Source organism: Oncorhynchus nerka, linkage group LG11 (assembly GCF_034236695.1).
Source record: "Oncorhynchus nerka isolate Pitt River linkage group LG11, Oner_Uvic_2.0, whole genome shotgun sequence".
Classification (NCBI taxonomy): Eukaryota; Metazoa; Chordata; class Actinopteri; order Salmoniformes; family Salmonidae; genus Oncorhynchus; species Oncorhynchus nerka.
In genome coordinates this window covers 41,198,360-41,212,968 of record NC_088406.1, presented here as the reverse complement: position 1 = coordinate 41,212,968, position 14,609 = coordinate 41,198,360, and the positions used below count along the sequence as shown (strand labels likewise).

The following is a 14,609-nucleotide window of genomic DNA, read 5'->3' as shown; positions in this document are numbered from 1 at the left end:
CCCACACAGAGATGTGAGGACTTCGCAGGGGGAAAGACAAGGGCCTGCCCTTGCTGTCAGTTCATCGGAGCGTTACTGACGTTGACGAGTGAAGGCTCATGTCAACACTGACATCTTCAGGCCCTCTGTGTTTGGAGAGCAGGCCACTCAAGAGCCTCTGTCGCACTTCTGAAGCATGTCTACAGCAAATCAGGGTCGTGTTCATCAGTGTACGCAACGGAAAATGTTTTGTTTATTTTTGTCCAGGTGGACCCCCCTCCCGTTTCAGTTAATTTTCCTCCATTCGGTGCCTAATGAACATGACCCAATGAGACGTACAAGGCGGCATTTGCAAATGTAGAAGTATACAAAATGTATTATATCTGCTTTCTGTCCTGTAACAAAGGGAAATTGTATAGCAATTGTTCTCATGTCAAGTCAGTCGGCCAATATGTCATGCTACTTTACGTGGATAGGACAGCAAAGTGAATAGAGCTAACGTGCAAAATGTAATTGGCTGATAAACAGTTGCACTGCCTGACAAAATGTCAAATAAATTTTCTATGGACTGACTTTTCAGAGAGCTGACGATATAAAACATTATTCAGACACAAAACAGACCCATTTCCATTTAGAGGAAAGACATGAAAAGAGAGTAGGACAGGGAGTGGAAAGTGTCTACATTAATAGATTAGTAAGCAGTTATTAAGGGGTCATAAGCCATCACTAATCAAGAAGAGAGGGAGGGATGCTTCCAGATGCAGCGACTGTATCAACCAGACAGACAACACACACACCTCTGTGTGAAACGCCTGCGACGCACATACGGCCCAGAAATCACCACAATGCAGCACCTCGCCCCAAAGTCATCAGGATATTGACACTCCTTATGATTGCTCAGAGGCATAGCACATCGTTGTGGCGGAGAGAGGAGAGGGGAAATTACAGCAGCTTCTGGCATTAGCACATAGGCGAAGGGCAGAAGACAGGACTTTCATACGTGCAGAGTGCAACAGGTCCCGGCTAAAGGGGTAAAGGTCCCAGTAACAGTATCTGAAGAGGTATGCACCAGGTCTTATGATACCAAGATAGTGTTTTGCATACTATGCAGCAATCACTGACTGGCATCTGGCATAAACATTACAGGCAGGTTTCCCAGACACAGATTAAGCCTAGTCTAGTCCATGTAGAATCTCCATTGAGCATACTTTCTAGTCCAGGTCTAGGATTAATCTGTGTCCAGGAAACCTACCCTAGATCTGTATGCCATCTTCTTGGATGTTACGAACATTTTTCAGTGTTCATCATAGAATTTGAATTCCAATTCCGTTTCTTTGGCCGTCAAGTGCAGCCTTCTATGCACTTTATCCGGGAGATCAGTAGACATTACACTTGTAAATCACTTTATCCAGGAGATCAGTAGACATTACACTTGTAAATCACTTTATCCAGGAGATCAGTAGACATTACACTTGTAAATCACTTTATCCAGGAGATCAGTAGACATTACACTTGTAAATCACTTTATCCGGGAGATCAGTAGACATTACACTTGTAAATCACTTTATCCAGGAGATCAGTAGACATTACACTTGTAAATCACTTTATCCAGGAGATCAGTAGATATTACACTTGTAAATCACTTTATCCAGGAGATCAGTAGACATTACACTTGTAAATCACTTTATCCAGGAGATCAGTAGACATTACACTTGTAAATCACTTTATCCAGGAGATCAGTAGACATTACACTTGTAAATCACTTTATCCAGGAGATCAGTAGACATTACACTTGTAAATCACTTTATCCAGGAGATCAGTAGACATTACACTTGTAAATCACTTTATCCAGGAGATCAGTAGACATTACACTTGTAAATCACTTTATCCAGGAGATCAGTAGACATTACACTTGTAAATCACTTTATCCGGGAGATCAGTAGATATTACACTTGTAAATCACTTTATCCAGGAGATCAGTAGATATTACACTTGTAAATCACTTTATCCAGGAGATCAGTAGACATTACACTTGTAAATCACTTTATCCAGGAGATCAGTAGATATTACACTTGTAAATCACTTTATCCAGGAGATCAGTAGATATTACACTTGTAAATCACTTTATCCAGGAGATCAGTAGATATTACACTTGTAAATCCGTCAGTACACCACTTCAGCTTTTCCTGAAAATGCTATTCTCTTACTGGGTACTTCAATAATCTGGAGGTATAAGTATACGCTAATTGTGATGTGGCTCTGCTGGAATTTCCCCTTCAAAATGTTGGATTGGTGTAGCTCAGAGACGAGGGTTGAGGAAATGGGTGGGTGTGTGGAGGGGTACAAGGGCTGGGGGGACACTGCCTGTCTCTGGGTCTCAGGGGTGGTTGGGGGTGATGGTCTTGGTGGTAGATTGACGACTGACCCTTTTGAGCTGTTCGTGTAACTGCTCCCTCAGTGACTCGGGGCAGTTATGAAGCTGGTTCTTCAGCTCACTGTAGCCCTCCTGGAGGCTCGCCAGGGCTCGGCGCTCTGCGTCAACATTTGCCCTCTCCTAGAAAGAGAACACACCGTCCGGGTGGGAAGGAGGAGAGGAAGGGGGGGGGGGACAACAGAGAGAGAGAAAGCAAAAAAAAAAAAAACACTTGCTCAAATCCACGCCATGCAAAAAGCTTCCGATGTTAGAGGTCACAACAGTGGATAAGCCAGAGGGCGAGGGACATGGGGCATCTGTGGAGTTTATAATACTGTGAATTCAATCCCCAGTGACAAAATTTAAAAGTGCTGGACTGCAGGGCACAACACTGAAAACATTAAAAAAAAAAATGCAATGGAAAGCAAAAATGTCAGTTTCTTATTGGACAAGTCCAGGTACATTCTCCTTGTTTAAGTCAGTTTTTCCCCTTTCGGTGCCTAATGAACACGACCCAGGCCTCAAACAGGTCTGAACAGACTTCTTGTTCCCAGACATTTCCAAGCTGCAGGGTTCGATGCTCATGATAACACTGGTCTGCGATGGAACGGGAGATTTTGCTATTTGATCAAACATTAAATAGTTTCTGTTTTGGCTAAGCTGTGGTTGTTTTTTCACGTCACAGTGCTCTACTTTGAGTGGTGCCTCTCTTTATCATGTGGCTTGAATTTTTTATTAAATAATAATAATAGTTGGCCTATCCAGATTTTCATGTGACTTTGGTATTAATACTTTAGGTCAGTCCAGTTAGTTTTGAACCGGATGTGTAGGCATGCTAGAATGGTCAGAAGTCACATTCATGCTTCTTCGGGCTTTCCAAAATGAACCATGAGCAGCATATCGTTACTAATTAGAGTGTTGCTTTAGTTATCATGGTTGACTACCATTGTGTTTGAAATGTTTTTAAAACAGTTGTATTATAAAACAGCAGAAAATATCAATCCGTTATTTTCCAGGCACTTTGTGGGTTTCGCTCATACCAAATTAGGCAAAACAGTAGATCATAGTAGGGCCCACTGCTAAAGCATGAATTACAGAAGGTCAAGGGTAGCAGGGTTGGGTATCCTCTGGGCATCTGGTTAAAAGCTTACGGAACGATCAATAACAACAGGTCTTTGTTGTTATTGCAGCATGTGAGTGCAGGCGGTGTAAGCATGGGTAACTAGTGCTCTGCACTACTGCCCTACTGGCACCCAGGCTGTGATATCAAAACCCCCGGAGGGAATAAAAGCTTACGGAACGATCAATAACAACAGGTGTTTGTTGTTATTGCAGCATGTGAGTGCAGGCGGTGTAAGCATGGGTAACTAGTGCTCTGCACTACTGCCCTACTGGCACCCAGGCTGTGATATCAAAACCCCCGGAGGGAATAAAAGCTTTCCCTGGTACAGTATGAAGCTCTTTCGCAATAGGCCCTCCTCAATTCTCCGCGTCGGCTCTCCTCGTCTCCTTCGAAACGCAATGAACGGTCAAAGGGGAAAAACCCTGGATATTTTCCTCCAATAGGTTTTGAAGAAGAGGAGAGGATGTGTGTAATAAGGAGAGAGAGAGTTAGAGCCTGGGTCTGATTGTAGTGAAAGCGCCTGGTAAACTACCTCTAGAGGGCCACCACTGTACAACCAGTAGAGTAGAGTAAACCATGCACGAGAGAGAGGGAAACGTTCTGCAGACCAAGAACCTTTTTAGCATTACTGCATTATCTAAAGTCACATGGTGGGAGAGGGGTGTGGGTGGTGCTTTGGAGTTTGAGTGGCACTCCTTTTCTCCAATCTGCCTAACTGTCACCCTGCTCTGGCTCCACCTCTGTCTGTGACCAATGGCAATAACAGTAGAGAAGAGGACAATACAATACAGGTAGTTTTTCTAGTTTAAGCTTTTGTTTTGATTTGTAGTTTTAGCTGAGACAGACCGACAGGGTCTCAAGGTTCTAACTTGAACACAGGAAGTGAGAGCGAGAGAGAGACTCTCCGAAATGGTCAGGAATATACAAATAACAAGATTTTTTTTTAAAGCCTTAAGAAGGAAAGACAAGAACATGACCCCTTTCAGATTCTCAGTTTAAGTGTGTCTACATAAAGCCTACATCAGTGGAGTGACATGACTAGGTGAAAACAACATACAGTTGTGTAAAGCCTTCAGATAGAGGCCCTCTGTAATGTTATGAACTACTGTATTTGGTGGGCAATGTAGCCTACACAATCGTCCTAAAAGGACTCCCGCAGATATACTTTTAGTGGCCAGCCACTCATACCCACTAGCATCCTGTCCCGAAAGCTTCAGCGAAGTAGAAACCTAAAAGATCAATTCACACCTACGTCCCAAATGGCACCCTATTCCCTTCATAGCCCATAGCCTGGTCAAAAATAGTACACTGTATAGGGAATAGGGAGCATTTGGGACACGTTAAAGACAAGTGGTAATGACATACATGGATTTCAGGCTGACAGTGGAGGAAAGGAGGAGAGGAAATTGCTGAGTGAAGCAGTGAGAGGATTAGAGGTTAATGGAGGATGGTTAGTGGAGCCGAGCTGCAGAAGAAGAAAAATCCCTGAGGAGAGAGACAGAGAAACCACCAAGGAAAATGAAGAACCAAAATAAAGAAAAAAAAACACCCATACTTAAGTCTAAGAGCCATCGTCCAAAGCTCTTCTAAGGTAAAACACCAATGCATACAACGGATGGAAGGATGGAGCATTCCTCGCTGGGGGAGGATGAAGAGTGCTACGGCTGGGTGAATTTACCTTGGGATGGCAAAACCAACTAGATACGGTCTTGGGAAACCATCCAGGATTTGGCAATGCCTTTAAGGAATGTCAAGATACCAGAAAAGGCTGTTCAGTCCCTTTGAGGCTTACATGATGTATAGTCAGTGATGTGAAACGTTCGGAACGCTGTAGAAACATCACCAATAGAACTGCCATGAATCCTTTTTTCTATCCGTCAGAAAATGGTATATATTGTTCTACAGGATACATTTCTACGTGAACGTTCTGTAACGTTACATCCACCTGAACATGAACTATAACAGACAGTCCAGTGGAGGGAAAGGTGGGATGGGTTGTGTCTGTGGTGTTTAAACACAATGTTGAGATCTCAGAAATCTCACCTCCCTGTCTGCATACCCACCGTCTGTCTGTTGGTTTTCTCCATTAAAATACAACACAGTAACGTTGGAATGACAGGTTTATAAATGGAGCTAAAAGTCATCTGCAGGTGGTAAGACTGGTTACTGTGTACAGGAGATTATACTGTGTGTGTGTTTTCCCCCAGGGTCCGACCTTGTCTTTCTCCCTCTGGATGGTGTTCTCCAGCTCCTTGCGCTTGTGTTGCAGCTGTCTGATGATCTCCGTCTCTGCCTCCATCTGGTCCAGTTCCGCCTGCCTCTCCCCCTGTAGCAGGGCCCGCTCCATCTCCGCCTGGGAACGGGACACACCCGTCACACATGAGCCCCCCTGGCCCCCTGCTCCAATCACAGAGCTCCCTAACAGACAGCAGACCTAGCGGTGCATGTGACTTGACACCACCCAGTGCTCATTCAATCACTTTCTGCTTGTTTGTGTTACTAAATGTATGTGAATGCACACACACTCACAGACACACAAACAAACACACACACAGTATATCGTTTCCTTCAGCTTCCCCACATATCTTTCTAGTATTATAAGTAGCTTCCTATCTGGAAATTGAACTGATGGACTTTCCTACCTCCTGCTTGGACTCCTGTAGCTGTTGCTCCAGCTCTGTAATCCGTGATTTGAGCTCGTCGACTCGGGCCAGCACTCTGACCCTCTCGTCCTCCAGGTAACCCAGCTCTGCCCGCTCCACGCCGCCAGAAACAGACTGCTCCTCATGCTGAAGGGGGAGAGAGACAGAAGAGGCAGGCACATTGTCACATATAGGTGTGAAGAGCATGGCCCATTGGCAGTAGTTAACGGTTTCAGTCGGTTGCACGCACACACAGACACACACATTAGGTTAGGGAGGGACTATTTACATCACATGCCTCCTTGTTGAACACTGTCGCTTGGCAAACAAATGTTGTGATCTTCCTCCTGTGTCCGTTTAACCATCAATCGTGTCAAAATTCAAGGTCAGGCTATGTCTAGCAATTTTCCACATTAAATGCATGCAGTAAGCTCTTGCATGCTGTTGTCATTTCAACGGCATGCCTGTAGTTCTCATAGTAAGTTCTAGTACCCAGACTCCCTCTGCCTACCCAAGGACGCCAGAGGACAAAAATCCGTTAACCACCTAACTGAGTATCTCAATTTAACCTTGCGCAATACCCTAGATGCAGTTGCACCCCTAAAAACTAAAAAAATGTCTCATAAGAAACTAGCTCCCTGGTACACAGAAAATACCCGAGCTCTGAAGCAAGCTTCCAGAAAATTGGAACGGAAATGGCGCCACACCAAACTGGAAGTCTTCCGACTAGCTTGGAAGGACGGTACCGTGCAGTACCGAAGAGCCCTTACTGCTGCTCGATCATCCTATTTTTCTAACTTAATTGAGGAAAATAAGAACAATCCGAAATTCCTTTTTGATACTGTCGCAAAGCTAACTAAAAAGCAGCATTCCCCAAGAGAGGATGACTTTCACTTTAGCAGTGATAAATTCATGAACTTCTTTGAGGAAAAGATTATGATTATTAGAAAGCAAATTACGGTCTCCTCTTTAAACCTGCGTATTCCTCCAAACCTCAGTTGTCCTGAGTCTGCACAACTCTGCCAGGACCTAGGATCAAGAGAGACGCTCAAGTCTTTTAGTACTATATCTCTTGACACAATGATGAAAATAATCATGGCCTCTAAACCTTCAAGCTGCATACTGGACCCTATTCCAACTAAACTACTGAAAGAGCTGCTTCCTGTGCTTGGCCCTCCTATGTTGAACATAATAAACGGCTCTCTATCCACTGGATGTGTACCAAACTCACTAAAAGTGGCAGTAATAAAGGCTCTCTTGAAAAAGCCAAACCTTGACCCAGAAAATATAAAAAACTATCGGCCTATATCGAATCTTCCATTCCTCTCAAAATTTTAGAGAAGGCTGTTGCGCAGCAACTCACTGCCTTCCTGAAGACAAACAATGTATACGAAATGCTTCAGTCTGGTTTTAGACCCCATCATAGCACTGAGACGGCACTTGTGAAGGTGGTAAATGACATTTTAATGGCAACGGACCGAGGCTCTGCATCTGTCCTCGTGCTCCTAGACCTTAGTGCTGCTTTTGATACCATCGATCACCACATTCTTTTGGAGAGATTGGAAACCCAAATTGGTCTACACGGACATGTTCTGGCCTGGTTTAGATCTTATCTGTCGGAAAGATATCAGTTTGTCTCTGTGAATGGTTTGTCCTCTGACAAATCAACTGTAAATTTCGGTGTTCCTCAAGGTTCTGTTTTAGGACCACTATTGTTTTCACTATATATTTTACCTCTTGGGGATGTTATTCGAAAACATAATGTAAACTTTCACTGCTATGCGGATGACACACAGCTGTACATTTCAATGAAACATGGTGAAGCCCCAAAATTGCCCTCGCTAGAAGCATGTGTTTCAGACATAAGGAAGTGGATGGCTGCAAACTTTCTACTATTAAACTCGGACAAAACAGAGATGCTTGTTCTAGGTCCCAAGAAACAAAGAGATCTTCTGTTGAATCTGACAATTAATCTTAATGGTTGTACAGTCGTCTCAAATAAAACTGTGAAGGACCTCGGCGTTACTCTGGACCCTGATCTCTCTTTTGAAGAACATATCAAGACCATTTCGAGGACAGCTTTTTTCCATCTACGTAACATTGCAAAAATCAGAAACTTTCTGTCCAAAAATGATGCAGAAAAATTAATCCATGCTTTTGTCACTTCTAGGTTAGACTACTGCAATGCTCTATTTTCCGGCTACCCGGATAAAGCACTAAATAAACTTCAGTTAGTGCTGAATACGGCTGCTAGAATCCTGACTAGAACCAAAAAATTTGATCATATTACTCCAGTGCTAGCCTCTCTACACTGGCTTCCTGTCAAAGCAAGGGCTGATTTCAAGGTTTTACTGCTAACCTACAAAGCATTACATGGGCTTGCTCCTACCTATCTCTCTGATTTGGTCCTGCCGTACATACCTACACGTACGCTACGGTCACAAGACGCAGGCCTCCTAATTGTCCCTAGAATTTCTAAGCAAACAGCTGGAGGCAGGGCTTTCTCCTATAGAGCTCCATTTTTATGGAACGGTCTGCCTACCCATGTCAGAGACGCAAACTCGGTCTCAACCTTTAAGTCTTTACTGAAGACTCATCTCTTCAGTGGGTCATATGATTGAGTGTAGTCTGGCCCAGGAGTGGGAAGGTGAACGGAAAGGCTCTGGAGCAACGAACCGCCCTTGCTGTCTCTGCCTGGCCGATTCCCCTCTTTCCACTGGGATTCTCTGCCTCTACCCTGTTACGGGGGCTGAGTCACTGGCTTACTGGGGCTCTCTCATGCCGTCCCTGGGGGGGTGCGTCACCTGGGTGGGTTGATTCACTGTCGTGGTCGGCCTGTCTGGGTTGGTGCCCCCCCCTTGGGTTGAGCTGTGGCGGAGATCTTTGTGGGCTATACTCGGCCTTGTCTCAGGATGGTAAGTTGGTGGTTGAAGATATCCCTCTAGTGGTGTGGGGGCTGTGCTTTGGCAAAGTGGGTGGGGTTATATCCTTCCTGTTTGGCCCTGTCCGGGGTGTCCTCGGATGGGGCCACAGTGTCTCCTGACCCCTCCTGTCTCAGCCTCCAGTATTTATGCTGCATTAGTTTATGTGTCGGGGGGCTAGGGTCAGTTTGTTATATCTGGAGTACTTCTCCTGTCCTATTCGGTGTCCTGTGTGAATCTAAGTGTGCGTTCTCTAATTCTCTCCTTCTCTCTTTCTTTTCTCTCTCTCGGAGGACCTGAGCCCTAGGACCATGCCCCAGGACTACCTGACATGATGACTCCTTGCTGTCCCCAGTCCACCTGGCCATGCTGCTGCTCCAGTTTCAACTGGCCTGGGCCCTAGGACCATGTCCCAGGACTACCTGACATGATGACTCCTTGCTGTCCCCAGTCCACCTGGCCATGCTGCTGCTCCAGTTTCAACTGTTCTGCCTTACTATTATTCAACCATGCTGGTCATTTATGAACATTTGAACATCTTGGCCACGTTCTGTTATAATCTCCACCCGGCACAGCCAGAAGAGGACTGGCCACCCCACATATGCTCTCTCTAATTCTCTCTTTCTTTCTCTCTCTCGGAGGACCTGAGCCCTAGGACCGTGCCCCAGGACTACCTGACATGATGACTCCTTGCTGTCCCCAGTCCACCTGACTGTGCTGCTGCTCCAGTTTCAACTGTTCTGCCTTATTATTATTCGACCATGCTGGTCATTTATGAACATTTGAACATCTTGGTCATGTTCTGTTATAATCTCTACCCGGCACAGCCAGAAGAGGACTGGCCACCCCACATAGCCTGGTTCCTCTCTAGGTTTCTTCCTAGGTTTTGGCCTTTCTAGGGAGTTTTTCCTAGCCACCGTGCTTTTACACCTGCATTGTTTGCTGTTTGGGGTTTTAGGCTGGGTTTCTGTACAGCACTTTGAGATATCAGCTGATGTACGAAGGGCTATATAAATAAATTTGATTTGATTTGATTTGATTTAGTATGTCATGCCTGTAGTTCTCATAGTAAGTATTAGTATGTCATGCCTGTAGTTCCCATAGTAAGTATTAGTATGTCATGCCTGTAGTTCCCATAGTAAGTACTAGTATGTCATGCCTGTAGTTCTCATAGTAAGTACTACTATGTCATGCCTGTAGTTCTCATAGTAAGTATTAGTATGTCATGCCTGTAGTTCTCATAGTAAGTACTAGTATGTCATGCCTGTAGTTCCCATAGTAAGTACTAGTATGTCATGCCTGTAGTTCCCATAGTAAGTATTAGTATGTCATGCCTGTAGTTCCCATAGTAAGTACTAGTATGTCATGCCTGTAGTTCTCATAGTAAGTACTAGTATGTCATGCCTGTAGTTCTCATAGTAAGTATTAGTATGTCATGCCTGTAGTTCTCATAGTAAGTACTAGTATGTCATGCCTGTAGTTCCCATAGTAAGTACTAGTATGTCATGCCTGTAGTTCTCATAGTAAGTACTAGTATGTCATGCCTGTAGTTCTCATAGTAAGTACTAGTATGTCATGCCTGTAGTTCTCATAGTAAGTACTAGTATGTCATGCCTGTAGTTCTCATAGTAAGTACTAGTATGTCATGCCTGTAGTTCTCATAGTAAGTACTAGTATGTCATGCCTGTAGTTCTCATAGTAAGTAGTAGAAATGATGAAAGTGATAATAGACGGCCCTACGTCTGACCTGGTATCGGTCTCCATTGTGGAGGGCCTGTGGAGGAAGTGGCGTCCTCACCTCCTGATGGGTGCTCTCTGTACTGCTGCACTCCTCCTTGAGGTTCTCCTCGTCGCTCTCCCTCTGCTGTCTCTGGGCCATGCTACGACGCAGCGAGCTGGACCCTGCCAAGCTGTCCATAGAGGGTCTCCTGGCCGCCCCCTCCCCCGGTCCCAGACCCCCAGGGAAGCCCATCCTCCCCTCTGCCTCACCCCCCAAGGGCCCGTCGCCCTTGTTGTACTCAGCACACAGGTTCAGGATGGTCTCCAGCCTCTGCCTTTCCTGTGGACAGACAGAAACATAGAAGATCTGATTACATCCAGCCTCAGCTGCAAATATGTCCTCCTCCTCGCCCTCGCCCCAAATCTCATTTCCTGTGTGTGGCTGCCACTGATGCCAATCTGGAAATGAGCAATTTGGAGGTGGGTGGAGATAAACAAAACCCTCCCCAGACCCTCCCCCACCTCCCCCCAGTGATGGCATCTTTCCTCAGGAACCAGGTCTTATCAGGGACAGATCTAGCTCCAGCAATGGCTAGGCCAGACCAAGCTGGTCTTATATGCAGTACAGATCACACTCCTACCAAACAACACAAAAAAAACTCCCTTAACCGACATGTTTGTGGATGTTGGTGTGTTCATAGTTATTGTGTCATTGCCTATAACTGGGTCACAGGAAGTTAGTAGGTTAACTATAGGTACTATACTGACGACCGTGTCTTGATCCCAATGAGCAGACATATAGACTGCCTGTGCACCCCTGAAACAACAAGATGTATCACAGCTGCCAGTGCATTGCCAGTGTCTAGAGCTCCTACTCAGGGGTCTCAACAAACACAGTGATTGTAGAAACAGCTGTCATTCTAAGAGGTGTGCTGGCCCACCTCTACAGCAGTCCATTGCTGCTCATCACCAGGTGACCCCTGAGGTGACCTTTAACGTCTAAAATTCAACTGGCCCCTGCTGTGAATCCTTTGCTGCAGACGCTGCGACTCTGGTTTTACAGAGACACGAGTTCCTTTTCACTCTATTGTGCCGAACCAACTGTACTGTGCTGACTTGGACTTGGCTTTTCTGTTTACATTGTTCTTTCCAGCACGGTTCCGGTAACCGGGCCAGCGCAGTACAGCTCGACTAAGTATTGTGAAAAGGTTATTAGGCAGTCAGTAGAATACAGTGCTCAGACAGATAAACACAGACAAAGAATATTAGAAAACATTTTTTTTCCAGATGAGTTATGTTTGGTATTTTCAGACAAAGGAGATGTTTTGATCACATGGAAATAGCACCCGTACCACATTACTCCGTCAGATTTGACACCAGGTCTAAAACCAGCTAGGTTTTATACCTAACTAGGGATACTTGGGGAGGCAGGTAGCCTAGTGGTTAGAGTGTTGGGCCAGTAACCAAAAGGTTGCTAGCTCAAAACCCAGAGCTGACAAGGTAAAAATCTTGTCATTCTGCCCTTCTTCCTAGGCCGTCATTGTAAATAAGAATTTGTTCTTAACTGACTTGCCTAGTTAAATAAACATATCAAGTTTTCAGGTGGTAGGCTCTAGAATTGTTGATGCACACTCAGACAGTGATTCCCTGTGATTTAGGTAAGTGAGGTTCTCTGATTGGGGTTCCACACACCAAACCCTACATTACCTTAACCTGTAATCTGAGTCAGCCAGCTTCACTTAACAGAGGGTTAGAAGAACAAGCCCTGGGCTACAATATGTTCACTAGAGATATGAGGGGAAAGCACAACAACAGTGGAGCCTCCATTTGCAATGCACAACACCCACATCTTACTGGCTTTCATCTGAAAATGGCACCCTGGATTCACTGATTAGTGAATTAGGTCTAGAAAATGCAGGCCTGACTACACCGACAGCTGAGAAAAACAGAAAATGTTCTCGTTCCCTGCATTTTTGTTTGCTAAGAATGTAGTTTACTAAGAAACAGAGCATACCGACAGCAGGCATTCATGGGGCTTCAAAGTTTGTATGGCATAAATCCAGCAGCTTTTCTCTCATATCATGTAACAGGACCTGGCTGGCAGTGCATGGCCCTGGGCTATAGAGAATCAGACTTGGGTCCAATTTCTTTTTTTTTTTCAAATACCTGCCATACGGGGCAGGTTTGCACTTTTGGGACCATCCCATTGGTTCCATGGTGCCAGACAGAGCTGCTTAAATATTTGGAAGAAAACACTATTTGAACAGAGGTCTGAAAAGTATATCTGGATAACATACTATATGCTCTCTCGAATCCCACCACCTCTCTGTGAGCATGTTTACTTTTTGATGCTGTTAGAAAGTTAACAGAGAGTCAACATAATCGCTGTGTCCAAACAGACTGTCTGAACACAGTAGGCCTGTCTGTCTGTCTGTCTAGGTTCAAAGAGCCTAGGCTGATTTCTGTTTCTGCAATGCCCATGTGTTTCTCTGTACATGAATCAGCATGACAGCGTCAAATTAGCGTAGACACAACCTTCGCATTATGTGATTTTCTGATCTTATGTTCAGTGACTGGTTGCCCGGTTTTTGCTAGCTTCAGCAAATTGCTAGTACGTTTTTTTATCCCTCGCACAAGCAGAGCTAGTGTCTAAAGACCTTCAAGAGTGGAGCACCTCGCCATCTGACGCACCGTTTGAGCACCTCGCCTTCTGACGCACCGTTTGAGCACCTCTCCTTCTGACGCACCGTTTGAGCACCTCGCCATCTGACACACCGTTTGAGCACCTCGCCTTCTGACGCACCATTTGAGCACCTCGCCTTCTGACGCACCGTTTGAGCACCTCTCCTTCTGACGCACCGTTTGAGCACCTCGCCATCTGACACACCGTTTGAGCACCTCGCCTTCTGACGCACCGTTTGAGCACCTCGCCTTCTGACGCACCGTTTGAGCACCTCGCCATCTGACACACCGTTTGAGTACATCGCCTTCTGACGCACCGTTTGAGCACCTCTACTCCTCTTCTATAAGCACAAAGTACCCTCTTTTGTTTTACGAGCAGAGCTCCCAGTGCCTAAGGTGTTTTTATGTTCAAGTCCCAGGCCACCACAGACTTAAGTGTCAATATGTAACTTTTTGGATGACCTGACCAAATCCACATAGAAATGTGAGTTATAGATCTATTATTCTACTTGAAAGCAACTCTAAGAAGAGTTAGATCTGTTCAATGTGCGCTATTTCTATGCTTCCTGTTCGTAAGTTTTTTTGGGGGCTCCCGAGTGACACAGCGGTCTAAGGCACTGCATCTCAGTGCTAGAGGTGTCACAACAGACCCTGGTTTGATTCCAGGCTGTATCACAACTGACCGTGATTGGGAGTCCCATAGGGCGGCGCACAATTTGCCCAGCGTTGTCCGAGTTTGGCCGGGGTAGGCCGTCATTGTAGATAAGAATTTGTTCTTAACTAACTTGCCTAGATAAATAAATGTTAAATTATGCGTCTTTCACTTTCGGTTTTGTACACCTGCTTCAAACAGCTGAAACAACAACATTTTTGGTTATGGGAAAATATATTTCACAGCAGGTAAGATGGTACAATGATTCTCTACATGATATTATCTTATTTTGTCATATAAACTGAAATTAGGCAAACTATTAGAGTTTTAACTTCTTGGTGACAGTGGGGCAGTATTGAGTAGCTTGGATGAATAAGGTGCCCAGAGTAAACTGCCTGCTACTCTGTCCCAGATGCTAATATATGCATATTATTAGTAGTATTGGGTAGAAAACACTCTGAAGTTTCTAAAACTGGTT

At 45.0% G+C, this 14,609-nt stretch overlaps 1 protein-coding gene across 14 annotated transcripts in view; it reads right to left on the bottom strand.

Moving 5' to 3' along the window:
* Window positions 1–14,609, bottom strand: part of LOC115136866 (pleckstrin homology-like domain family B member 1) — a 110,686-nt gene that overhangs the window by 19,885 nt on the left and 76,192 nt on the right. For 7 of the 14 annotated variants that reach the window (XM_065024533.1, XM_029672729.2, XM_065024534.1 and 4 more), the window contains 5 exons: window positions 10,826–11,137; window positions 6,158–6,304; window positions 5,731–5,868; window positions 5,194–5,253; window positions 2,405–2,533 (listed from right to left, as the gene is read on the bottom strand). In XM_065024533.1, the coding sequence (XP_064880605.1) occupies window positions 2,405–2,533; window positions 5,194–5,253; window positions 5,731–5,868; window positions 6,158–6,304; window positions 10,826–11,137 (786 nt within the window). The remainder of the gene's footprint in view (window positions 1–2,404; window positions 2,534–5,193; window positions 5,254–5,730; window positions 5,869–6,157; window positions 6,305–10,825; window positions 11,138–14,609) is intronic. The other 7 variants (XM_065024531.1, XM_065024537.1, XM_065024538.1 and 4 more) reach the window with 5 other exon arrangements.